General features: G+C 33.8%; 1 protein-coding gene across 2 annotated transcripts in view; it reads left to right on the top strand.

The window, feature by feature from the left end:
* Positions 1–407: 407 nt before the first annotated feature.
* The window catches only part of LOC118194850 (protein ILRUN), a 66,929-nt gene continuing 41,287 nt past the window's right edge, over positions 408–26,049 (top strand). For both annotated transcript variants that reach the window (XM_035366060.2, XM_085812208.1), the window contains exons 1-3: positions 408–728; positions 11,138–11,292; positions 25,316–25,513. In XM_035366060.2, coding sequence (XP_035221951.1) covers positions 574–728; positions 11,138–11,292; positions 25,316–25,513 — 508 coding nt within the window. In that variant the 5' untranslated portion in view covers positions 408–573. The remainder of the gene's footprint in view (positions 729–11,137; positions 11,293–25,315; positions 25,514–26,049) is intronic.

Genomic DNA, 26,049 nt, shown 5'->3' with positions numbered 1-26,049 from the left:
CTTGCGTAGCCCGACAATTTATTTGATGTTGTCTGAAATAGATACAGCTCTTCTGATTTGCATCTTATGAAATCTGTCATAGTCTCTGTATTATATAAAATTTGAAAAGCTCTAAAAAATTCAGATTGCAAGTGTGCAGGAAAAAATTTCTGAAAGTACGATCGGGTGTAGCTCTGCAGAATATTCCCGCAGAATGAATAATCAGAATTCAGTTTAATCCCTCATAGTTACCCAATTTATACTCTCCTACACGTGAAGAAAATAATATACATAATAAAAGCTCTTATAAGCTTGCTTTTGCATTTACAACTGAATATTTCAGTCCTCTTAAATAAAGTATATGCAAAATAGGAAATTCTATCTCAAAATTTAATACGCACCTGGCATCATTCTATCATTGTGCTATATTTCAGAGTAGAGATTGCATGGTGACGTCATATTTACATGATTGTAATAACGTTAATAGTGTTGTGTATGAGAGATTTTTACTATGAAACTTAGTTTTAAGAGTGTTGCTTTGGTTGTTGAGTAAAAGACTTTTGATGAATATTTGCCGTTAGGCTAGTGTAGAAAATGGACATAGATAGAGATTTTGATGCAAGTTTACTGCAGCAGTTTAGCTGTCTTGGAACGACAGATAGGGATGTTCTCATATCCCAGCTGCAGAAACTTTTAGGCGATCAGTTAAATCCTGCAGGATGTGCTTTTTTCTTGGATATGAATAACTGGTATAATGATTTATTTTTATAATAATTTTTGTGCATTTTGTTAATTATTCAGCCATATATATATATATATTGAAAGCGTAACAGCGTAGTGACATGAAATTCAGTACAATTTATTTGTGTTAATTGACATGATATTTATTCACTTGACAGTATTTCACTTGAACGCTAACTTATTTTTGAAATATAATGACTTGGTGCAGTATTGTATGAACGTGAAATGACATATGAACACACATGAAGTGACATATAAAGTGATTACGTTTAAAGAACAATGCAAATTCTATCGGTGGTGTATTACATAAATTATTTTCTTTACTGCATAAAAATTGTATTAAGTGTATTTTACGGGGATTTTGTAATTCATTTAGTATTGCAAATAGATTGATAAGTTTTAATTTTCGTTGAAATTAACATGCGTGTGATAAATCTGAATGTGTATCTAAAATTGGTATGCGAAAGTATTTTCTTTGAGGAACATATTATCATTGTTCAGAATCATTTTAAATTATTAGAAATGAGCATTAAATTGGCAGTTTATTCAGGCTCCTTTCTTGGATGATGATAGTGCAGTATTTGTTGTAATTGGGAAGTTGTGATGACATACTAAATATACTGAAATAAATATAACCATAGTAAAATTTGTAAACCTTGTATTAAGGTATAACTTGTATGTACTAGAGAAGTTTAATGTATTGTTCTGATTTGCCTATAAATATTTATTGGGTAATGTGGTTTACATATTTCTTTTTTTTTTTTTTTTTTGTTTTGTTTTGGTAAAAGTATATTTACTGGTAACCTTTGACAATTTTTGGCGGTACATGGATATGACGTTTGTGCAATTATTTGACTAGACATTGTGCACTCCCTTGACTTTATCCATGTACATGTAGACCTATTTTCACTTTAAAAAATGTCATCAGAGAATTGCACAAGCTTGGCATTGTGCAATTCTCTGATTCTTCTCTCTTGACTTTGCCCATTTACACATCAATATATTTTCACTTAAAAAGTCGAAGGAGCACCCAGTTCTAGGTAAAAGTATATTTATGCAACATTCAACTACTTAGGTTACCATAAACAAAACAACTTGGTGATAAATGAAACAACTTCACGATAATACAAGGCATACCTTTCAGTCCACTTTAACCATTTTTTTTTAATATATAGATTTTCACATTTGCTTTTGGACACTTGTATTTTTAAAATTCATTTGCATATATTTTATACTAAATATTGAAACAGATTTCACATTTTTTCCTAATATACTATTTTTTTTCTCTATTTCTCACCTTGCTTTTTGCAAAATAAATGTCATCAAAACATTTACAGTAAAATAATTTGTTAAAAAAGTGCTAACCAATAACTCATAATAATTGGGATACTTCAGATTTTTGCCAAGATGTGTTGGTATACTGTGTTTCTTGCAATTTTTGTTTTAAATGAAAATATATTATTTCTCTATCAGAAGTGAACATGGCAAGATTCTGCAAAATAATGACCAGTTCTGTTAGAAATTTAATAATTCATTTCTTCAAAGATAGTAAAAGTATTCAAAATATCTAAAAAATTCTTCATATGAAACCTTTAACTGTTGTTGAGGTTATATAACGATGGAAATTGCATGGAAGCATTATCTGGATCATCATGCTCCAAGCTAACACTAAGGAATCGCAGATTTATTCTACGAAAAATCAAGCAAGAATAAATTAGCAGTGTAAAAACTCGCAGCAGATTTCGAAGAACAGTTTATAATAAAATTAACTCTGAAGGTTTTTAGAAGAATCGTTTAGGACATCAGTGAGTGAGTGATCAGGAAAAGTAAAATTCTTTGTCTACAGGAAAATAAGGAAAATGCATTTGGCGTTCATGAGCAAAGTTTTGTCGTATTTGAGCAATTGTATATTTACAGAAAAGTCAAAATTTAATTTATTTGGGGCAGGTGGTGTATTACTAAATTAGCATATGGCAAAAGCCGAATTAAGAATTAAAATTGAGAAATTTGTTGTCTACTGTTACCTATGGGGTTATAGGCAAAATAGTTTTCGGAATGTTGTCCTACCTTTGGAATAAGAATGAGTGTTTGTCACAATAATATGGAGTTATATAAATATTCCTAATGAAAAACTAAAAGCATCTGAAAGTAACAAATGCAAATGAATGCCAAATATATTCAAGTTCGTATGTCGAATCTGAATATCAAATACATTCAAGTTCTGTGAAGATAATGATCCCAAACATACAGCCAAAAGCATTCGCTTTATTATCCAAATGTCTTAAAATTACAAAAACTCCTAATTATTTTTTTAACTTAAGTTCTATAGAACATGCAAGAAGTGAATTTTAGAAAGAAGAAAACATAGTATATCTTCAAAAGTGCATGCCAAAGCACATGAAAGTATCATTTTAACTAAAATATATCCAATAAAATATTGAATATTCTGTAACTATCATGTTTTTATTAAAAAATTAATTATTTAAAGTGTCCAAATACATATAGAAGTTCATTTCGGAACTTTTTAAATAAATTAATTTTTTTATCCAAAAATGTTTGAATAATGGCAGTAAAAATATATTTACAGGTGCCCCTTGGCGATAATTGGTGATTTTTGGTGGTACATAGACAAAGTTTGTGCAATGACTTCTTCTTTTGGCTTGTGTAGCGGCAACTTTTGCACCAAAAAAATCGCTGCTACTCAAATCCAAAATAACAAGTAAAAGAATTGCACAAACTTGGTATCCATGTAAACATCGGCCTACTTTCACTTAAAAAAATCAGAGAATTGCACAAATTGGGCATTGCGCATCCCCTTAACTTTGTCCATGTACACCTCTATCTATTTTTACTTAAAAAGTCAAAGAAGCAGTCAACAAAAAATATATAATCTTAATAAATTACATCTTAAATAAAACAATGAAATAACATAAAAAAGGAAATTCATCTTAACCTTACACAAAGGAAATATCCACTTACCTTATTTACGTGTTTTCAGTCAAACAAAATTCCTTAACGGCATCTAAAAACTTCCTAAAATTATCTGAACTAGAATCTGTATACTGTTGTCACCACGTAAATTCGCAAAAATAGGAGTAAAAATCTTCCGTAGTGCAGGTATCCTCCAACGTTTGATCATGCGCATTTCCTTCCTAAACACACGACACTTCCTAAAAACACAACGGCAACTAAGTAAACCTTCATTTACATACCAGTCAATTGATGTTTATTTTTCTTTTCTTTCCAAATCTTATAGAAACTTCAAATTAATCTTAAAACATTCAACCATTTTATAATGTAAACCATAAAATAACAGTGTACTTCTTGTCCTAAATCCGTCCCATCATTCAAATTGACCGCAATCACGCAACCAATTCCATCATGATAGGGTTTTCATAACATTAAACTACTCAGGTTGCCATAAATGAAAGACCAACTTTGTGAGAAATGAAACAACTTGGCGATAATCAAAGGGACGACTCTAGTGTAGAATTGGGTGCCCCTTTGATTAGTGACAATTTTTTTTTTTTTTTTAAATTATGGTGATGAAACCTCATTTCTGGTTACCATGATAGTTTTAACTTCCTGATTTTTTTCTATGAAAATAGATTGATGTGTACATAGATAAATTTAAGGCAGTGTGCAGTGCCTAGTTTGTGCAATTCTGGGATATTTTTTTTAAGGGAAAACAGATCGATGTGTACGTGGCCACAGAGTTTGTGCAAGTCTTTGAATTTTTATTTTGGTTTTTGTGTTGCAGCCATCTTGAAATTGTGCCTTCTTGGCGTCAAAAAAGAATCGCAAAAAAACAAGGGGCACCCAGTTATAAACTTTTACTCAAATGGTACCCTTCAATCTACTTTAATCATAATGGCTTTCGAAACAAACAGGTTTTTAAACTAGATGATCAATAGTATATCCAGGAGGAAAACTTTTCGTTTTCTTATATTTAGTGACTGATATTTGCAAATTTTCTTATGTTTAATGACTTGATATATTTAGTGACTTGATATTTGCAAAATACAAGTGTCTGAAAACAAGTGCTACCCACTGTGTTTACAAAAGGAAACTGAGAAATATAAATTTATGCTTAAGTAGCATTATTATAGCATGTAAAAACATCAAGTAAAAAACACATTTTTGTTATAACAGGAGCTGATTTTTGTTAAAGTGAATGGATGTGTGAGATGTGATTATTTCAAATTGAAGAAAATTATCAAAAAAAAAGTTTATTAAATAATACTGAAGATTACATGTCTTCTTAAATTACATTTTATTACAGTCTAATAAATCATTGCATACTTAGAATCTATTGTTTACTTACTGTTTATTATTGTTCCTGGTAAACTAATTAGTTGTTAGTAATATTTTATAAGAATTATTTTGTTATAAAATGTGAAATGTTATACTTTAAAATACTATTGAGTTAAAATATAGACTATTTTACATTATCACCAATTTATCATTGTAATGTTACATTTCTATTAATGGGGTCTCATACACAGCACAAGATGTGGTATCCTGTTTATATTGCATCATGAAGAGCTGTGCAGTGTTTAATGTATGTAAACACTGCACAGCTCTTCACAGTGTTTAATGTATGTAAAGCCAAATTTGCGGAATGATGCTAATTAAAGGGGGGGAAGCATGGATGAAATTTACTCTAAGGTACCCCTTGGTGAATCGTCTCTTTTTTGATGCGAAGATCAACATCTGGAAGGATCGGCGGTGAATCTTCGGATTGTAGTAACTTGGCGATTTTTTGGCAAAAATTTGGCGAGCAACCCTGCTACAGAAACGTGCTAGTTTTTTTTTCGGGGAGGGGGGACGCCATTTTGTTTTTACGAAGTAAAGGCATTTTTTTTATTCAACATTTTTTCCAACAATCTGCTAGCCGAATTACGCTTACTCAAGTGACTTTCAGCAAACCAGGTACCCATCCTTACATTCCGTTTCACAAAATGTTCATTTTCACCAGATTTCTTGCACCGCCATTCAAACTTATCTGTAATATCCTTCCTTTCACACAATCTCATTTCATTCCCACATGTTAGACATTCATACTTATCTGCAATTAATCCTACACTCGTACACCATTCAAGCAACTCTTTTGGATGATCACATAAATGCAATAAAAATTTGGATTTTACTTTAGAGAGGGCCCTGGGATCCAAATATTAAGCAACACTGTTTCGCACAAGATACAAGATAGAATGAAGCTGAACATACAAAATGGTATGAAGTACTGCAGATATTTTTGCAAATTTCTCCCCTTTTTGGATTAAAGAACTCTGATTCGTTCATAAATGTCACATGACATGTCTCGTGATCTCTCATTTCTCTGAGATGAGGACTGAAGGGTACCCCTTGTATTGTCGAGAAGTTGTTTCATTTATTGCCAAGTCGGGGGAGTGCGCAATGCCAAGTTTGTGCAATTTTCTGATTTCTTTTAAGGGAAAATAGGTCGTCATGTACATGGATAAAGTCAGGGGAGTGTGCAATGCCTAGTTTGTGCAATTCTGTGATTTTTTTAAGAGAAAATAGGTTGGTGGGTGCATGGATACCTAGTTTGTGCAATTCTTTGACTTGTTATTTTGTCTTTGTATAGCAGTGATTTTTGGCGCTAAACAAATTTGCTCGACATTGCATTTTCCCGTGACTTAGTCCATGTACACATTGATCTATTTTCACTTAAAAAGTCAAAGGAGTACCCAATCCTACACTACTATTCTTTTAGCCAAACAAAAAATATATGATCTAGAGATTCTAGGTATTACTACAATTTAAATCAAATACATTTTTAATCTATTAATTAAACTACATTTTAAATTAAACTACATTTTAAATCAAACAATGAAATAACATAAAAAAGGAAATTCATCTTGTAGCATCTAAGCACTTCACAAAAAAAATATCCACTTACCTTATTTAGAAATTTCCGTCTTCAGTCCGTGGCACACAAAATTCATTAGCAAACTTTCTTCCAACCATGTTCTCTTTCTAATGGAACACTATATGGTGAGCATTCGAACCTTCGACTATACATACGCATTTCCTTCATATAAACAGGACACTAATAATTCCATTGAATTACACCCAACAAAGTTTTTTCTTCTGTCCTCAGCCACTTTCATTCTCTCGGTCTATACTGTCAACTATTATACCAAACATCCACTTTATTACCGGCAGCCATTTTACGATGCACAGCACACAAAATACTTCCTCACTGACATCAAGCAAATATTTTCCCATTAGTCAAATTCACCACAAGCATACAACCAATCATGCCATAATAGGGTTTCCACGACATTCAACTACTCAGGTTACCATAAATGAAACAACTTTGCAATAATCCAAGGAGCACCCTTAAATATATGTTAACCTTCTACCATTGACTTTCAGCTTCTTCCGTGATTTGCTAATTACTGTAACCCTTACGTCTGCCCAGGCTTTTTCAACTCAATAACCAACATCCATTGATTGCGTTTCAGATTTTCAAGCATGCTTTGCCTTTCTTAATTTTCTTCCACTGCTGTAGACAAAACAGCTTGTCTGGAAATTTTTTTTTTTTTTTTAAGAAAACTTGTGTTGAAGAAATGAATTCTTTTAAAACCAGTCTTTGAAAATTTCACTGCCGAACCATTCTCTTTTCTGTCTGCAATATTTTACAGGAAGAATGTTTTCTGAAACTGTTTTAAGGCTTTATTTAAGGACTTTTCACTTATTAGAAGGTCCATTTTTTAGATTTACTGTAGCGTTACTGCATACTCAGCCTTTTGTTGCTATGCTCTTAGCCAAGGGGCTGCCACACCAATTCTGGCTGCAAGACTCCGACTAGGTAACATTTTGTAATTTTGTCCTGGCTCATTGCAGGTAAATATCTGCTCATCCATTAGGATTTCGGTTTAAATTCATTCGTGAAATGTTTTCGTGGATGCTTCGAAATTTTTCTTCAGATTAACTCAAAATTCAGTAGTGTTTCGCCATGAACACTCCGCTGATGCATACCGTAGTGTTTCTTCAATCAGTCGAACTAGCTGAGTTTTGCTGTGGAATTTAAATCTCCTTCATTAAAAGTGTCGCCGAGCTATGCAAACCAAAGCTTTACACATTTTAATTTTTTGTTCTTTTAGTGCCCACTCTGTAACTCTTGATTAACTAACCGTTTTTCTATTTCTGCTGTTAATTTCCTTTCTTCTATTGCTACCTGTTAAATCTCAGAAATCGTCAACTACCATCTGCATTGTCTCTCCTTTATTTAGTTTCGTGATTGAAGTTTTCATTACATCAATACAGCTTTCTGTTGTGCCTGCTTATGCTCACTTGTCTGACGCAGTCAGCCCAAGCCCACAAAATTCCTTTTGGCAAGGAGCGTTCGATTATGCCTGTCATTGGCAATAGCCTTGAGCACCTAATGATAGTGCATTCAGTTCTGCCCCCAATTTGGATGGAGAGAACCCAGGTGGGGGTACGATGGTCTTTCAACCCTCTCCTCTTCCACCAAACCACATGAGAGGACTTTTGGCTTGCTGCATATTTAGAGCGCCACCATGCCGCACCTATATATTTACAAGCAACTATGCCTTCTCACGGCAGTCAGCAACGCTAACCGCTACACTGGTTGGGTGGCATACAGCTCTTTATCTTTCTGTGCTTGTGTAAATTTCAACTTTTGAACACCACACTGTTTGTCAAATTAGCACACACATACACATATGCATGAACAATAACAGACAATAAACCTATCCACAATGATGCTAAACGGGCCTGCACTGAATGACAAATACACGAGTCATGGTGTAGATGAGCACGCCACTTGGTGAGTTGCGAGCAACCCTTCCCCCCAAAAAAAAGACTATGTTCACAACTTGTTATTCTTGATGCTGATTGATGTTTCTTTTTTTGTATAGGAGACTGTATTGTCTGTAATATGATATATGTTATTGTTATTATAAATTTATATCTTATTTGTGGTCCACTTAAGCCTGAAAGTTGGCTGTCATCAAACCATGGTAGTTGGTAGAGAGACCTCACAATTACACAATTTGTTCCTATGGAATTCTGAGCCACACTTCTGGCTGCAATTCTTATAATAAGACATTAACCAGTCTCTGCCCAGTCCATGAAATAGCCATTGCTGAGCAAGTATTAAATCTGCTTCATTTTTGTGTTTCAGAAAAAGGCTTTTGTTGTTCTTTTTCCTATTTTGTTAGGCTCTGTTTAGAATGCCAAAAGATTTTGCCAGAAGCTCTGTTTAGAATGCTATTAGTATGGACTTCTTGCAGGTAATTGTTCTAGTCTATTACTGTTTTGTTGGCCATTCCTTCCCATTCAACAGATGAAAATTCTCTTGACCAGCTGTAAATAAATTAGAGTGCAGTTATAAATATAATTCTAGTTGGCTTATCAAAAATCGTTCAACATTACAAGAGGCAAAACTACTCGTTATGAGTGTGTTGTGATATCCTGTGTATGTACGATTGGTGCTGAATTGTGCTGCATGGTGAGTCTTGCAGTCAGTAGGATAATATGCAAGTATCCTTCATTTTTTGCATGAAGCTTTATATATGATTAGGGATGCTACTATCTAATTAGATTTCATGCCATTGTTTATGTTTGGCAGTAAGTGACACCCATTAACAGAAAAGTACCCTGGTAATTTTAAATGATATTTGCAATTTTATGTTGCAGATAAAACATAATGAAAGAGAGAATTTATTACTGCAACAAGGAAAATTACAATTTTTAAAATTTCTTCATAGGTTATATTTTAAATTAAAAAACTGTATGCCTATGAAATATCTTAATAGAAAATGTTTTTCTATGACATACTGTATCTCCTTGCAAATATTTTCCTCCCTTTTTTAACTGTTTTTATCATCCAAAAATTATACAAATAATCTTAATTTCCGCAGGACGCGGTTACAGTAAGAACATAACAAATGAAAAATAGTTGTGGATAAACTCCAATTATCACAATATTACTTATCGGTGGTTCAGTGGTAAAATGCTCGGCTGCCACGTGGGCGGCCCGGGTTCGATTCCCGGCCGATGCATTAAATGCGCATCGGTGGTTTTGAGATTCGGTGGTAATCCAAGTTTGTCGAAAGTGTGGTGATTCAGCAAAACATAATATCACATCTCATATCAATAAATCAAAATCAATAATCACCAATCAATAAAATATAAATTGATTTAATTAAATATAATAATATCTCAATCTCAGAAATCGCACATCATCCATCGAGTCTCAGCACACACTGAATGGTGCTCTCAGCGCCCTCTAGCGTTAGGTGGGTCTTATCAACTTATTTAAAAGAAGCTTGCGTCGCCCAGACGGTATAGTGGTTAGGGGAGCCTACTACGGTACCGAAGGGCCCAGATTCGAATCCCGGAGAAGACATTTATGTTTGTAAATATATATTGTCGGTGTGGCATGGCGGTAAATATGCCGCAAGCCGTAAGTCTTCTCGTGTGGTTTAGTGAAAGGGGTAGGAGACCCCCTGAATTCCCCCTCCCTTAAAACAGGGAGGAAAATAGAAGTCCAACTTCTCTTCGGGGGTAGGTTCTGTATTGTTCCATTTATTGTGTACGAGACAACAACAACAAAAGAAACTTGGGTTTCAATAAGAATGTAGATCCTTACAATATATAATAAAATATCCTAATTTCTTTTGCCCACCAGCTGACAAGTCATTAGATGCTGGTAGTTTGGTCCGGGGTTCAAATCCTGTCGAATGGGCTGGCTGTATGGATGTTTTCATAGTTTTCCCCATGTTTGATGTGTATACGAGCCAGTTTCCCTTAAAAAGTCCTCTAGAGAGGCATTCTTTTCCTTAGGCTGGTGGTCCTCTAGTGCTTTGCCATAATTACATAAATCAAACCATCCTCATTTCTTGTTCTGTGTAACTTGAATCTCACCCATTCTTATGTCATCTGTGCTTACTCTTTTGGCCTCGAATCATCGCTAAATAAGTAGAGAAGGTGATCGTATAGCTGGCTTAACAAAAATGTAGACTGAATGTCACTTCGTGGTTGCATCACTTTGATTCATTGGTTGTTATATCAGGCTGGGCTAAAGTTAAAGACAATTTTGATGTGACCTACATAGATCAGTTGCAAGGGTTTGTCTATGTTAGTAAGATGAAAACAGTCTCTGCATGGATAAATCCATTTCAGAATATAGCGGAGCTCATTCTTCAAATGCGTTTAAGAAGGGGGAAATGTCTGGAGTATTTTAAATGTTTTCAAAACCCAATTCTAAAAGGATAGGGGGAAAAGTACATGAGGAAACATGGTATGTTTTATTAAAATTTAAAGCACTTTTTCTGCATTATATTTTAAGGCTTTTAAAATTGTTTTTTTCTTTACTTAGTTTGAAATCTGTATAATTTGTATTTAAATTTATCGTTGATAGGAATTTACAAGCAGCAGTATGTGCATACTTTGATTTCGATTCTCCAAGAGATAATTTACCCAGAATGTCTTTTGTGAGAGATGTTACTATTGGAGATGGTGAAGCTGTTTCACCAAATATGAAGTTTGTAAAAACATGGTCAATTCAGAATCCAAGTAAGTTTTGCATAATGAGTATATTTTATAAATCAAAATTATTTCGCAAACGTAACATGTGCCGAGTACAGTTTTATTAAAAATTTGAAATGCTCATGCCCCTAAATATCCACGTAAAATTTTTCATTTAAATGATTTCTTTTGCTTGATTAACTAACAAAATTGTAAAACTGCATAGAAAATTAAATGTCAGTTTTTCACATATATACATTAAAACTATGGGTACTTTTCCATTTTGCCGGCGCAAATCTTGCCGAGCAGAGTTTATTGGTGACAACAATACAGTATACACATAAAAAACGTTAACAAATGTTAGTTCTAAGAATTTTTTATTTTGAAGGCATAAATATTTTAATATCCTCCAATTAATAAAGACTATAAATTTGTAAAAAGACATTAATTTAAGAATTTACTATGCTTTCATGGTTCAACATCTTGATTTGCCGGTTCATATCACATGACCCTAAGTGATCTCGCCTCACGTAAACTAGGCTAGAAAAATATAATTCTCTTTAATTATCTACATTAATTTCAAGTTAAATCTTAATTTGAAATACAAGTTTGAATGGAAAAATCATTTCAAAAACGTTCGAATAGCTTACTCGGAAATTCTGTAAAACCGCAGTGCATTCTCAATTAGAATTGATGAATTTAACCCTTCACATTGCCTTTTCTATATTTTCGCCTTTAGGTGAGCAATGTGATTGCATCTTAATAGACTTATTTACCACAAATGGCCTTAGGGCATAAAAATTGAACTATCTGGTAAAAAAGTTATATGTAAGTGCGTGCTAATATTGAAAAAAACAATCAATTTGATAAGAAATGCCTGCGACTTGTTTTGAAAATGAGGTGTTAAAGGTTACCATCGAGGATATTCTATTGTACCTTTATTGCCTGCGCCGGCAAAACAGAAAAGTACCAAATTGTATACTAGTTCTCTGTGCATTGCATGTATACTTGGTACAGTATAAAGTCTGTAATTTGGATGTCCATTATCTGGAATGATCTATAATCCGGACCTCAAAGCCACAAACTTTTTTTTTTTTTTTTTGTATGCTTTACGTATGAGCGTATTGCGTTTATGCATGTGCGTTTAGCACAAAAAACGAAGCAACTTAAACAACTTACATTGAAAGAAATGTTTAATAAAGTAAACAAATAAATATTAAGCCTTTTTTTGTGTGAATTTTGATACCCTTTAGATCATAATTGCTCTTTATTTCATAAATTACGGTTTCATATTTTTAATTATACAATTTCTGCATGCCATCGTACCAGATTTAAATTGGTGATCTCGTAACGTTGCGCGCCTCCAACTTGCACGCAACCAAGAGGTGACTGTGAAAACTGTATAAAACAGAGTCTTGTGAAGGGTTTAAGTCCCTTTTTATTCAACGTAAAAATTACAATTGCGTGCTCTTGACGCTCACAGACTGTGCCAACTCGGCAGTCAAATAAAAATAATAACCTGAAAAGAAACTAAAGACAAGACTCTAACTACGAGGCTCTCTAAAATAACTAACTCACCGCGTTTTACAGTACCGCTGCTAATTCAGCAGACTTGAAGCTCGCTTGAACGATTAACACTACTTCCCGCCAAGCACATAGGCTGAAACGCGGGGTTCTTCAATGTCTCGCTAACTACCTCCGCGCTCGTGAAGTAAGAATATCACACACTGAACTCGTTTCCTCTCTATTTAAATCATAATACTTCCGCTGATAATTTGAATCCTTGCGCGTTCTACTAAAATTTACATATTCTGGCATTGGCAGTTCCAGGGGAAAGTAAGGCTTGACAGGAAAGATAGTTTAAACTTAAAATAAATGTTAGTTAAAATAAATATAAACCCTACATTTGCCGCTGCCAGAATTTGGAAAACTTGGAAGCAGGTCCTACAAACGACCTGTTGTAAGTTTCTCTAATTCTGAACTAACTGGCGAGAACCTTGTTTACACAAAAAAATCTTATGTAACAAATTGTATACTAAATTCTGTTGATCGTTATAAAGCTCTCTTCTTACAGCAACTTTTCCTGGACTTCATCAATCAATCTTGGTCTTTCCTTCCAGCATCTGGAAGGAATAAGTATCAGTATCTTTCTAAATATATTATAATTTACACTTTCTTGACACAATAAATTTTTGTTTTTAACGATTCGTTTTTCTTACTTATTGCTTAATTCACATTCATTCAATTTTTCAAGCATTAATTTAACTTACCCTGGCTCTCCACCGTGTGTGGTGTCAAACAGGAATATTCGTGTTTTAGTCTTACGACACTTCCCCTAACCACCATGATTTGTTAGAATTCAACGACCAAATAGACACACCTTACTCGACATTCTACAACTCAATGAGCTACTTTAATATTCTTAAAAATTCAAATGTAGGTGGAGAACCCTACAAAACACATTCATTCTAACTTCCCCCTCATTCATCTTTAACCCTTTGCGGCATGGTGGATCAATATATGACCCACCTAATTAAAATTCATTTTCTCAGTTAGCAATTTCCGTTAGAAATTTTCTAATCTTTAAAAAATAATCTATTTTAGTTATTGTTTTTCTCAGTAGATGTCACTACTATACCAGGGCTTAAGTTTATAAGCAAAAAATATTCAAAATAGGATCACAAAAGTGATATCAATGTATCTCGCATTTTTCAATATTTTAAAAATTTTGGTATGCAATTTATGATATGTATGATTCTTTTTAATATTCAAAGGTATTTTATTTTCAAAAATCTTAATTGGATTCAATATTTTATAACATTAATTTTGCAGTTGAAATAAGTGGGTTAAAATTTGTCCCACCACACACTTGAATTTCCGCTCAATAGATGGCAGCACTCACGATTATTTTTTCTTTTCTTTTTTGCATCTACTTTTTTCGTGATTGCGCGTGCTTTTACATCCGTTGTATGCTCTGATGTGCTAAAATGTCTAGAAAAAAATTAACAACTCAGGAAACTTTGGATCTTTTTGCTGAATTGCCATCCGATTGCGACTCAAATACTTCAGATGTCAGTTCTGATTCAGATGAAATTGAAATCCAGGAGAGAATAACTGAGGTTGAAGTTATTGCTGAAGAAGAAAGAAAAGTAATTATAATTTGTTTCGCTTTTTAAAGACACAGACCCATCTATGCATGTGGCACTGTAAATATGAATCGGAAGTATCTACCCACAAATTTATGTTATAGACTTTTCAGTTAGCGATGATTCAATTTATTGCATAAAATGGAATGATAAAAGATCCGTTTCTATCCTGTCTTGCTTGGAAAAGGCAACTGAAATGAAAGAAATTAATAGAAAAGAACGAGATGGAAAGACAAAAAAAGTACTGTGCCCAAACAGCATTATTTCATACAATAAGAATATGGGATGTTTCGACTGATTGATCAACTGAAAGGACTGTATGAAGTTGACCGCAAAAGCAAGAAATGGTGAAACATGATTTTTTTTTTACTTTTTAAATGCATTTATTCTATTTAAGTTTGTTCGCGAACCCGATCATGATGTAAACACAATTAAAGATTTTCTTCTCTCAGTTATAGAAGGTCTAATGGCACTTGCAGGCAAGAAAGAGCTGAAAAGAAAACTGAAATCCCCAGTTCAAATAAAAACTAAAAACTCATTCGTACAACCAGAAAAGACACTAAAAAATGTAAGTCACACGCCAAAGAGAACGAGCAGGAGAAGATGTGCATATTGCAGCACATCGAAAGAAGAACAACGAAGATTTTGGATGTGTGAAACATGTGAAGTGCCTGTATGCTTACAAAAGAATGAAACAACATGTTTTTCAAAGTTTCATGAAAAATGACTTTTTTTTTCAATTTTAATCATACATAAATGTTTTTGGAACAAGTGCCAATTGTTATATTTTATTTAGTATCATATGCACGTGTATCAAATTTTAATCTTAAAATAATATTCAAGAAAATATTTTCTTTTGTTCCTAAAATTTAAAAATATTAAATATATATATGCAAAATTTTACAAGTCATGCATATATGCAATAAGTACAAAATGCATTTTAGTGTGTTTATTATGAATATTTTAGAATGTACGCTTTATTTTGTTTATTCATTCCACATATAATTTTTTTCCCCTGCTGTACACCAATATGCTATAAGACATGTGCTAGTTGCATGGTGGGACAAACAGTATCCCACCTTCCCCCGTAAAAAATAAAAGCGCAGAATTTTTTTCATGCCTTAAACGCACTTAAGTAAGTCCATCTGACTTATTCTAAGGCCATTTTTTTAAAGATTAAAATATATTTTAAATATGCGTGTCGCAAAGGGTTAAACATGCAGGCTTTCGCTCTAAAGCATGACTTTATCTACAATTTAATACTTAAATTTTGACTTCATTGCTTTTAAGCATTCACTTTTAGCATCTACAGTTTTATGCTTCTAGACTAAATTCTACTTTTACATAACATTCAAGTATTTACGTACATTTACAAAATTTTAATACATATGATTTTTACAATTTACCATAAAATGAATAAGAGAAAATAAATTTTTACTTTACTCATTCTTCGCCAAGCTGGCGGCACTGAAACTAAAATTCTTATTAATACAAGAATACGAAGTTATTTTTATCTTCGGCCAAATTTTGGCTTTAACATAACAGAATTAGTTTTTCGACCAACAGAAAATGCTTGTTTTTAGCTTTTACACTTAAAGAAAATAATACTTTTGCCTTAGCTAAATAAAGTAAAACAAAACTAAGTCTCAACCGAGACATATTGACTTTCGTCAAAACATAGAACTTCGTACTTATGCATAACATTTTGGAACAAAAGAGAAAAAAAATTATAGAAGGTTTTAACTTATCTTTGAGTTTTCGATGCTTGAAACTCCGTCATTCGTTTTTGGCAGAATTGGTCCCAAGTTAGAGGTTTCATGGATGTTAATCTTCTCCTTACTGCCCTCCGAGTGTCGTCCACCTGACTTTTTCTTTTGCGTCCTCTACATGCTGGCCTCTTGGCGGAGTAATCATCTGGTTGTTGGCATTTCCGTTTCTCCCTCCCTGGGACGGCTGGTCTGGAGTCCTTCTTGAATTTCTTCTGTTCCTCGTATTTTTGTGCCTCCTGTTGCCGTTTCAGTTTCCGGAACGGCGGCCTTGCTGGCACCTGACTCTGTGGCCGTGTGCGCGTTCTCCTTGATGTATAATTTTTCCTGCAATCCTTTGTAGGTGGTGTTTTTCTCTTTACCACGGTTTCTTTACCCGGTTCATCTGTATTCTTGTTTTTCTTAAACGCTGGAATTTGAAAATTATTTTTTCTTTTTGATACCGACGTCCGGGTTGTAGAAGGGCTAGGTCTCTCTTCAGTTCTCTGTTTCTTGGGTGGTGGAATAGTTGTTGTCTCTGGACCTTCTATTTCATTTAGACTTGAGTCCTGCAAGAAACTTTTAAGGATTTCAAAATCATTTGGATTATAGTATTTTTTCACCTGGTCGGGACTTGCTTTACAGATTTCCCCTCTCTCGTTCTTAAGATATAAGACTACTCCTTTGATTTCCTGAATTACATAGGGGCCTTCAAACTTTGGAGCTAGCTTTGCCATAAAATTGTCTGGGGCACTTGATAAAGAAAATTTCCGTTTCAATACTTTATCCCCAACTTTAAAATCTGCTTCACGGCGTTTTCTATCGTAATATAACTTTTGTCTATTTCTTGCCGTATCCGAAGTTTTAAGCGCCTGATCAATTAGTTTTTGCACGTCCTTTTGTCTAAATTCCTGCTCTCTTTCTTGCACAAAGAATAATTTATCTAAAGGCGTAATTAACTTTCTGCCTAAAAATAATTCTGCTGGAGTTTTTCCCGTAGTATCATGATGTGCCGTTCTTAAAGCATAAGCTAATTCATTTATGTAGCCATCCCAGCGCTTGTGATGTGTGCTAACGTAACTGCGAATTATTTTTACAATGTTTTTATTAACTCTTTCTGCTATGTTAGCCTGTGGTCTATACGGAACCATTTTGATATGGCGTATATCAAGTCCATTGCATATGTTTTCAAATATTTGACTAATGAATTGTTTTCCGTTATCGCTAATGACTTTTATCGGTGCACCGTATTTTAAAATGTATCTGTGTAAGAATGCATCTGCGACTGTTTTGGCTGACGCGCGTTTAAGTGGAACAATTTCTATCCATTTTGAAAAATGATCTACTATTACTAAAAGAAAACGATTTTTATTTAACTCGCTCTGGGGGAAGGGACCAAGGAGATCTATGCCTAAAATTTCATTCGGAAATGTAGCGCGAATGCTATTTAAGTACCCGGCCGGGCTGTAATTAATATCATTTATTAACTGACATTGATTGCAGGACCTGACATACGCCGTTACTATTTTGTATAATTGCGGGAAATATACGGCCTCGCGTACCCTTTTTAAAGTCTTTCTGACCCCGAGGTGGCCCGCTGTTTTTTTTTTTCGTGCAACTCCTTCAAAATGCTTAATCGAAGCGAGGCTGGGATGACTGGCTTATACTCAAGATTTTCGTTTGTTGTTTTCGTATAGAATAATAAATTATCTATTATTTCATAGTTTTTTGCTCTATTTCTTATCGCATCGATATCTGTGTGCTCAAAGCTTTCGGGGTCTTTCAAATAAGCATAGATATTTCCAAATTCAGGATCAGCTTTCAGTTCAGTAATAACCGTATCTCTAGAATCTAAAATTTTTGAAGTCAACACAGCGCATTTAAGTTCATTACCTTCATCGTCCAGTTTTATACGAGAAAGTGCGTCAGCTACATTGTTTTCCTTACCCGGTTTATATTTTATTGTGATATTACATTCTTGGAGTTTTAAAGCCCATCTTATTAACCTGGGCGTTAGGTTTTTTCCCGAGTAAAGTCTACCAACCGCCGCATGATCCGAAAAGACTGTTACTGGCGATTTGCCGAAATAAACTCGAAATTTGTGTACAGCCATTAATACGGCTAATGTTTCTCTTTCTGTAGCTGTATAATTCCTTTGTGTTTGATTCAATGTTTTACTAAAAAATGCCAGCGGATGGTTATTTTGCACAAGAACCGCCCCCACCGCGTAGTCTGACGCATCTGCTGCAATTTCCAGGTTTTCGTCCCCCTCCGGGAATTTTAAAACAGGGGCATTAATAAGCGCTTCTTTTAATCTTTCAAAAGCTGTGTTAGCTTCCGCTGTCCACGTAAATTTAGCCCTTTTTTCTTTTGATTACTAAGAGTGGTTCAACAATATTAGCGAAATCTTTTATGAAAGATCGATAGTAAGAACATAACCCAAGGAAGGATGAAAGTTTCTTGGCGGTGTTGGGCGGTGGGAAATTCTTAATAGCTTTTATTTTTGAATCTTGCGTTTCTATACCCTTTTGCGAAATTTTATAACTGAGATATTTAAGTTCTTTAGTTGCGAACTTGCATTTTGAGGCATTAATTGTAAGACCGGCCTCTTTTAATAATTTAAAAACTTCTTCTAGATCATTAATATGTTGTTCCAACGTACTACTCGTTATAATTATATCATCTAGATAAATTAAAGTTGATTTTCCTAGGACAGGCTTTAGAACAATGTCCATAGCTCTCTGGAATGTTGATGGGGCCCCACACAACCCAAAAGGCATGCGTAAAAATGCATAAGTGCCCGATTTTGTTATAAATGCGGTTTTATGTATATCTTCGGGTCTGATAGCTATTTGATAGTAGCCAGACGTTAAGTCCAAAGTAGACATATATCTTGTCGATTTGATCTGTCTAATGATCTCGTCTATAACCGGCAAAGGGTAAACTGGAAATTTGGTAATACTATTTAGTTTTCTGTAATCAATAGCAAACCTCCAAGCCCTTTTATCCGAAGGAGGAAACTCGTTCTTTTTCCTACATAGTACGACTGGACTCGCGTACTCACTATTTATGGGCGTTATTATTTTATTCTTTAACATCTCCTGAATATGGTCTTCGATGATTACATCTTTTTGTTTGTCATAACGGTATGGCTTAGTCCTACAAGGTTTTTCGGCATTTAATTGAATCTTGTGCGTCACTAGTTGGCAGTTTCCTGGTTTTTCTGAAAACAAATGAGAAAAATTACTCACCACTTGCTGTATTGCTTTCCTTTCATGGTCATTCAGATGGCTAAGGTCCAACTGCGGTGTCTCCACAGGTTCCACCACCCTCTGGTCCATCTCCAACACCACGGAACTATCTTGAAAATTTAATTTGTCCCTCGCGGCCCTTAAAAACTCCATACCTAAAATAAGAGAATGTTGCAGATCTTTCACCACAAAAATTAATACTTTGCGACTTTCCTCTTTTACCTGTAAGTTTAATGATAATTTCCCGATGCAGTGACATGCTTTTCCTTGCGCCGCTATAATTTCCGTATTTTTGGTTTTAAATAATCGTATCCTATAAAAATTCTTTTTGAAGAAATTTTCACTCATAAAATTTCCTTCTGCTCCTGTATCGATGAGGGCTTCTACTGGTACATCGCCAACCAGGACTTGTATAATTGGTAGCTGTGAGTTTTTTACGATGACCGTATTTAAATGTCTATTTGAGGGTTTTTTTTAAACTTCCGGGGTCTGGACCTTCCCTTTCACAGGCCCCTCTACTCGTTTAACGCTTTCCTTTCAATCTGTGTCTTCTGGGTACGCGGATGCTTATTTTCAAATTTTCTTTTTGGGCCTTGACCTTCGAGTTTCGATGCGTTAGCTTGATAGTTCTTTCCCCCATAAGAGCGATTTCCATTTCTGGTTTCCTCCTTTGAAGATTTCCTTCGGGTACTTTGAGAATATGTTTCCCCTCTCGCTTTTTCCGCTATTCTGCGATTTTGAAACTTCACCGCCAATTCGAAGAGTTCCTGCAATGTGCTTGGGTTTCTAATTTCAAAGTAGTCTTGAACAGCGGGTAACAATCTTGGTAATATTATTTCAATAATCTCCGCATCGGGTTTCTTTCCATACAGCATATCCGTTAGCTTGATTTTTCGTAGAATAAAGTCCGTCAATTCTGCTGTATCCCGTTGATAGAAACTATATAGCTCGGCTTCCAGCCGTGCGCGATCACGGCACGATTCACTATGGGGAAGGCCTTTACTAACGATTTTTTGAAATTTTCAAATATATATGTCTGGCTTCCAAATTCCCCTAATAAAAATTTGCCTATGTTTTTCCACCATAGCGCGGCCTGTCCTCTTAGTGCTGATGTGGCGATGACAACTTTTTGTCTTTCAGGCACAGGGTAGAGCTGAAAGTGGTTTTCTAGACCTTCTAGAAATACCGCCACCGAATTTTTTCCGTCGAAATGGACGTTTGGCTTGATTGACGCTCTCAAAGTCTGGACCAGGTATCCAAATCCTTCTAACTGGCTTGTCATTTCTTGGTGTTGTCCAGCGGCTTCCATCCAATTTTCGGCCATTTCAGTTCGATAATTGTTCGGGCGCCAATGTAACGTTGCGCGCCTCCAACTTGCACGCAACCAAGAGGTGACTGTGAAAACTGTATAAACCACAGAGTCTTGTGAAGGGTTTAAGTCCCTTTTTATTCAACGTAAAAATTACAATTGCGTGCTCTTGACGCTCACAGACTGTGCCAACTCGGCAGTCAAATAAAAATAATAACCTGAAAAGAAACTAAAGACAAGACTAACTACGAGGCTCTCTAAAATAACTAACTCACCGCGTTTTACAATACCGCTGCTAATTCAGCAGACTTGAAGCTCGCTTGAACGATTAACACTACTTCCCGCCAAGCACATAGGCCGAAACGCGGGGTTCTTCAATGTCTCGCTAACTACCTCCGCGCTCGTGAAGTAAGAATATCACACACCGAACTCGTTTCCTCTCTATTTAAATCATAATACTTCCGCTGATAATTTGAATCCTTGCGCGTTCTACTAAAATTTACATATTCTGGCATTGGCAGTTCCAGGGGAAAGTAAGGCGTGACAGGAAAGATAGTTTAAACTTAAAATAAATGTTAGTTAAAATAAATATAAACCCTACAATCTATAATCTGGAAAAACCCTTAATCCGGAATTGCCAAAGTCTGTAGGATTATGGACTTTGTACTGTATATACTTCTAGTAAAAGTTTTTGGAATGTAGTCAGTTTTACCAAATATTTTGTGTACATATATAACTTCCCAAGGCTCGGAGTTACCACCAGTTTTGACCTTTTTCTGATGCAAAAAGTAAAATTATTTCCTTTTTTCTTATCAGTGGTCTTGCAGTTTATTTTGGTTTAAGAATGCTACAGCTCAGATGTGAATGCTATTAATTTGCTGAAAATCAGATATGAATAGTATTAATTTCTGCATTCTTAATGTAGTTTCCTTCACTACTTTGTATAATGTGGAGGAAACTAGTGAACCATGTACCGACTTATGTTGAGATCAAGTACTTATAAGGTAGACTCGAGAAGGGTTAAAATACCCTTTTATTCTCTGCTCGCTCAATATGCAACACTCTTCCACACAGCCACTGTTTGTATTATTGCATTATGGAGAAACGGGGATATGAAGCAGTTTTGCCTTCAGGACCGGTTCAGATGCACATCGTCTTCCATACCTTAACCCATAAGCCACTGCGAGCAATGAATGATGTCGCAAATGCGAATCGGATTGCCGGATTTTTAGTGTTGACTTATATCTTTTTTGACATTGTTTACAATTGCAATAGAATGTCATCAGAGTTTAATTCTTTAATTAATTAAAATACACTTAAATTAATTTTAAATGCAATTTATATGCGAGACCAAATGGTTAAAAGAAAAGAAATCGCATATGCTGCTGAGCAGTTTTAAATAAAATGTTTTGTGGCTGCTCAAATTTCAAACTTTGCTTTTTGAAAAAAATAAATAAAAGGACAAATTAGTAGCATTAATATTAATTATAAATGTTTTAATATTGATTACAAACGTTTAAGAAAATATAATTAATTCATCTCTTCAAATAGTTCTAAACATGTTTTACGAAGATTTTGAATAAAAGCATGTAATTTATGTTTATATAAACAAATTGAATAGCACTAGGCTTTATTATATATATATGTAATGAAATTCAGTAATAAAGTTTTTAAGAAATTTGAAATGATTTGATGACTATATAGACAGCTTTTATTCTCTAAACTGCATTTTCTCAGATCGCATTTTTTCGATAAATCCTTTTATTTAAAGTCCTAAACTTGTGTAGATATGGCCTAAATTATTTAATATTTTTTACTGCTTAATTAAAATTATATACTTTAGAGAAACAAGAATGAGTTTTGCAAAATACTGAAAAGTTATTTGAAGTGGAAATGTGGTTGAGATCATATTTGTTTCAAAGTTTTTGTATAAAAATGTGCTTTTATTTTTTTCTCAGAAACTAATTCATTAATTTCAAAATCGATCCTTAAAGTTATTAAGAACTCTCTAATAAATATAATAAGAAAATGTGTTGAAAAATCATTGAAAATTCTAGGAGAAGAATGATATTTTAATTGTTAAACTTTTCTTCCAAAAATTTTAATTTAAAAAAGAAAAAACTGGCAAAAAAATTTTTCCTCAACTTAAAATTATTTTGTCTTACAAAACCATTTAATAACATTCATAAAAGTAGATGAACGTTTTAAAATAAAAAAATCATTCAAAAGGTCCGAGTCTCCTTGTCGAGTTGAAGTCGATATGCACGTCTTTAGTGTTAATTTGAGCGGTATTTCTGGAATACCCAGCATCAGATAACCTTGTCTGTACGTGTTTACAAATTTCTGTATTTCATACGGTTCTATTTAATTTTTTTGGATGATATCGTATCTTCAGATATCTACCTATGCGATCATTTCACTGATAGTCCAGTGAGCAGTCAGTTGCAAGTCACCCATGTTTATTAAAATTAAGTGAACCATGCAGTGCAGTATGGGAAATCTTCCCATTTACCCTGTTCTCTAGAGGTAGGAATGTTCTACCTCCAACTCGGAGAAGCAGTTAATGCTTGTCGTTGTGTGAATGGGACACGTTGGAAGAACCAGTTTTCACTCCTGGTCGAATCTGCTCTTGTGAATGAGACTAAAGGAGTAATAACAGTCGGCCTTTTTCGGGCTTATGGGAAAGCCTCCAGTCGGGCTTTTTATAGGATAAGAAAATAAGAAACTGATCTAATACTAACTGAAATAGACTTAGCCGAAGCTCGACACATCTAACATTAGTTGGTCCTTAATTTAAACTAGCCAGCGATTATCAACAGGCATGTACAATATGGCCAAGCATAATAGATTCAAGAACGAAGTAGCCAGAAGGCAAACACGTGCCACTTGCTAAGGGCTCCTAAGCATTCTCTTTCAGAGTAAGTTGAACTTCCTTTAAATACTACTTCTAACTCTTTTGAATTCAGTATGATACTAAAAATTCATTCTGGTAGGAAATTGTAAGTAAGAAGTAAAAATTGAAAGTAAACGGTTTCAAAATTAAAAATGACTTCTAAAATTAACATTCACCTTACTTATATGGCTATTAAGTTCTATTAAGACATTCTGAAGCTTTAGGGGCAAAAAGGATCTAGGTTCTTTTCACTAACAAATATTTTGAGAGTAGGCCTTTTTGTAATGCAGAAGTTGTTTCAGCACTAAGTTATGCATTTATTACATATATTTTAGGAAGTTCAAAACAGCTCTTTTTTAAATTCCTACTATTAGTTCACAATCTCCCTATATCATTTTCAAATTTTTAGTCGTTAATAAAATACTTTTAATTCATCAAGTTCAAATGCATTTTTTGAAACTTCTAGTGGTTGACACTCGGTGTTAATACAGTTTTTTCACGTATTAAAGTCAATTTCTACTTATTTATTCCTGTTTATCGGAACTAAAGATATGCTGTTTATGTATGTATATTACAAGACTTAAAAATAATGACCGCTTATTAGGAATTCTCGCATGCTGTAAAAATTAATTTTATAACAACTTATAAATAATAGTACATGACTGTGATGAATGGGATTGTCATATTTAAAAAAATAAGTGGCAACTGTAAGACAGAATTGTAAAGATTTTTAAAGTGTATGGAATTAAAGAATTAGTTTCATTTAGTTGGATGAAGCGGATGTAATGTCCCATTATGTAGCGAAAATTCTCCCCATATTCCATTTCTATGTTATCATGATAGTAATATATCTTTAAAATATAACCCTTTAAAATGTCCCTTGCTTATTAAAATAAATAGCACTGTAGATTATGCAGTAATATATGTAGGAGGAAAACTCTTCACAGTACGTTAAACATATGTCGCCTTGAGTCGTGTGAAATCATTAGATGGAATATTAATTGAAGAACTGGACTGCTCGAAACTCACTGGAAAGGTTTCTTACAATAATGAAGCATTACAAGATATGGATAGAATGGGAAAATATAGACCACCATCAGCTTCATAAATTAGAAATGAAAAAGTGTTAATATAAAGTAACTAAAATAAAATTTTTCTTCATTGACCTAAGTAGTAATTAATTTTAATTATTTGTTTAACTTCCACTATGTTATTTTTTTATCTATTAGTTTTTGTAATTGTTGCTACTATATATGTAAACCAACACAAAGATTTAATTTTTTATAGTTTCCTTAGTTGTACTTTAGATTGCCATACTGTGAAATTTAGGATCATTAAAACTGTAGAATATAGGCTGTTTATTATTTTTAGCTTTAATTTCTGTATGTTAGATAAAACATTAAACATATATTAATAACTCACATAGACAAAAATCTAGACTGATTTGAAATCATTTTCTGAAAAAGAAAAAAAAAAAAAAGTGTCATTGAATGAAGGATTATTGGTACTTGTTGGTTATAGTGGCTTTGCCATAGAAAAGGAAATTGATGCTTTTCAACCTTTTTTTTTTTTTTTTTCTGTTTATATCAGACTTTCTGTTTCTGGCCAAGGCAGATATAAAAGTCAGGTACCGTAGAAATGGCAGCTGCTCTATAATGGATTATCTTGTTTTGCAAAGTAAATCTAACCTGTTTTTGCTTCTTAATGCCAATAATTTCTTTTTCTAGGTCAAGAAAGGTGGCCACCTGGTTGTTCTTTACGATTTGTTGGTGGTGATCGGATGAGTCATATCGATCGTGTTTTTGTAGATCCTTTGGAACCACACGAAATGGTTGATGTTTCTGTAGAGATGGTGAGTCCTCAAACACCAGGAATGTATCAAGGACAGTGGAGAATGAGTACAGCAACTGGGCAATTTTTTGGAGGTATAATTTTTTAACCATGATCTGCAGTTAAAGTAACTGTTTTTATTTAAGTTGTTTTAGAAATAATTCAGTCATGATTGATGTTAGAAATACATTTCTAAAATATGCTGAAATAGCTGTAACAGAAACTACTGATCTTTATATCTTTTATATAGTTGTATTTCTTAAATATGATCTTAGAAATCCAAAAGTAGCTTCCAAATACACTTTACAAGTACAAATGCACGTACAGAAAGTACCTTCCAAATATACTTTTCGCATCTCTATTTTAAAGCACATATTATTGAGGAGGAAAACCAAATTTAAAAAATGTAACCTTGTAAACTTTTATGTTCAACCTAATAATAAAAAAATTGGTATCAGTTTGATGTTGAAATAAGTGGTTATGGTGGATAGATGGATATAAAAGTGTTGTTAAAAATGCAACTGGTTGTAAAATAGTATCCTAAAAACATACAGGACATTAAAAAAGTGAATAAATAAAACTGAAAGGATTCAAATTTTAATGATTGCCGAAAAGGGCTCTTGTTACTAAT

The sequence above is a fragment of the Stegodyphus dumicola genome, chromosome 2, assembly GCF_044657685.1.
Source record: "Stegodyphus dumicola isolate Sdum_Otavi_A_Nest chromosome 2, ASM4465768v1".
NCBI classification, from domain to species: Eukaryota; Metazoa; Arthropoda; class Arachnida; order Araneae; family Eresidae; genus Stegodyphus; species Stegodyphus dumicola.
The sequence above is the reverse complement of the archived record's forward strand: the minus strand, read 5'-3'. Positions and strand labels throughout refer to the sequence as shown.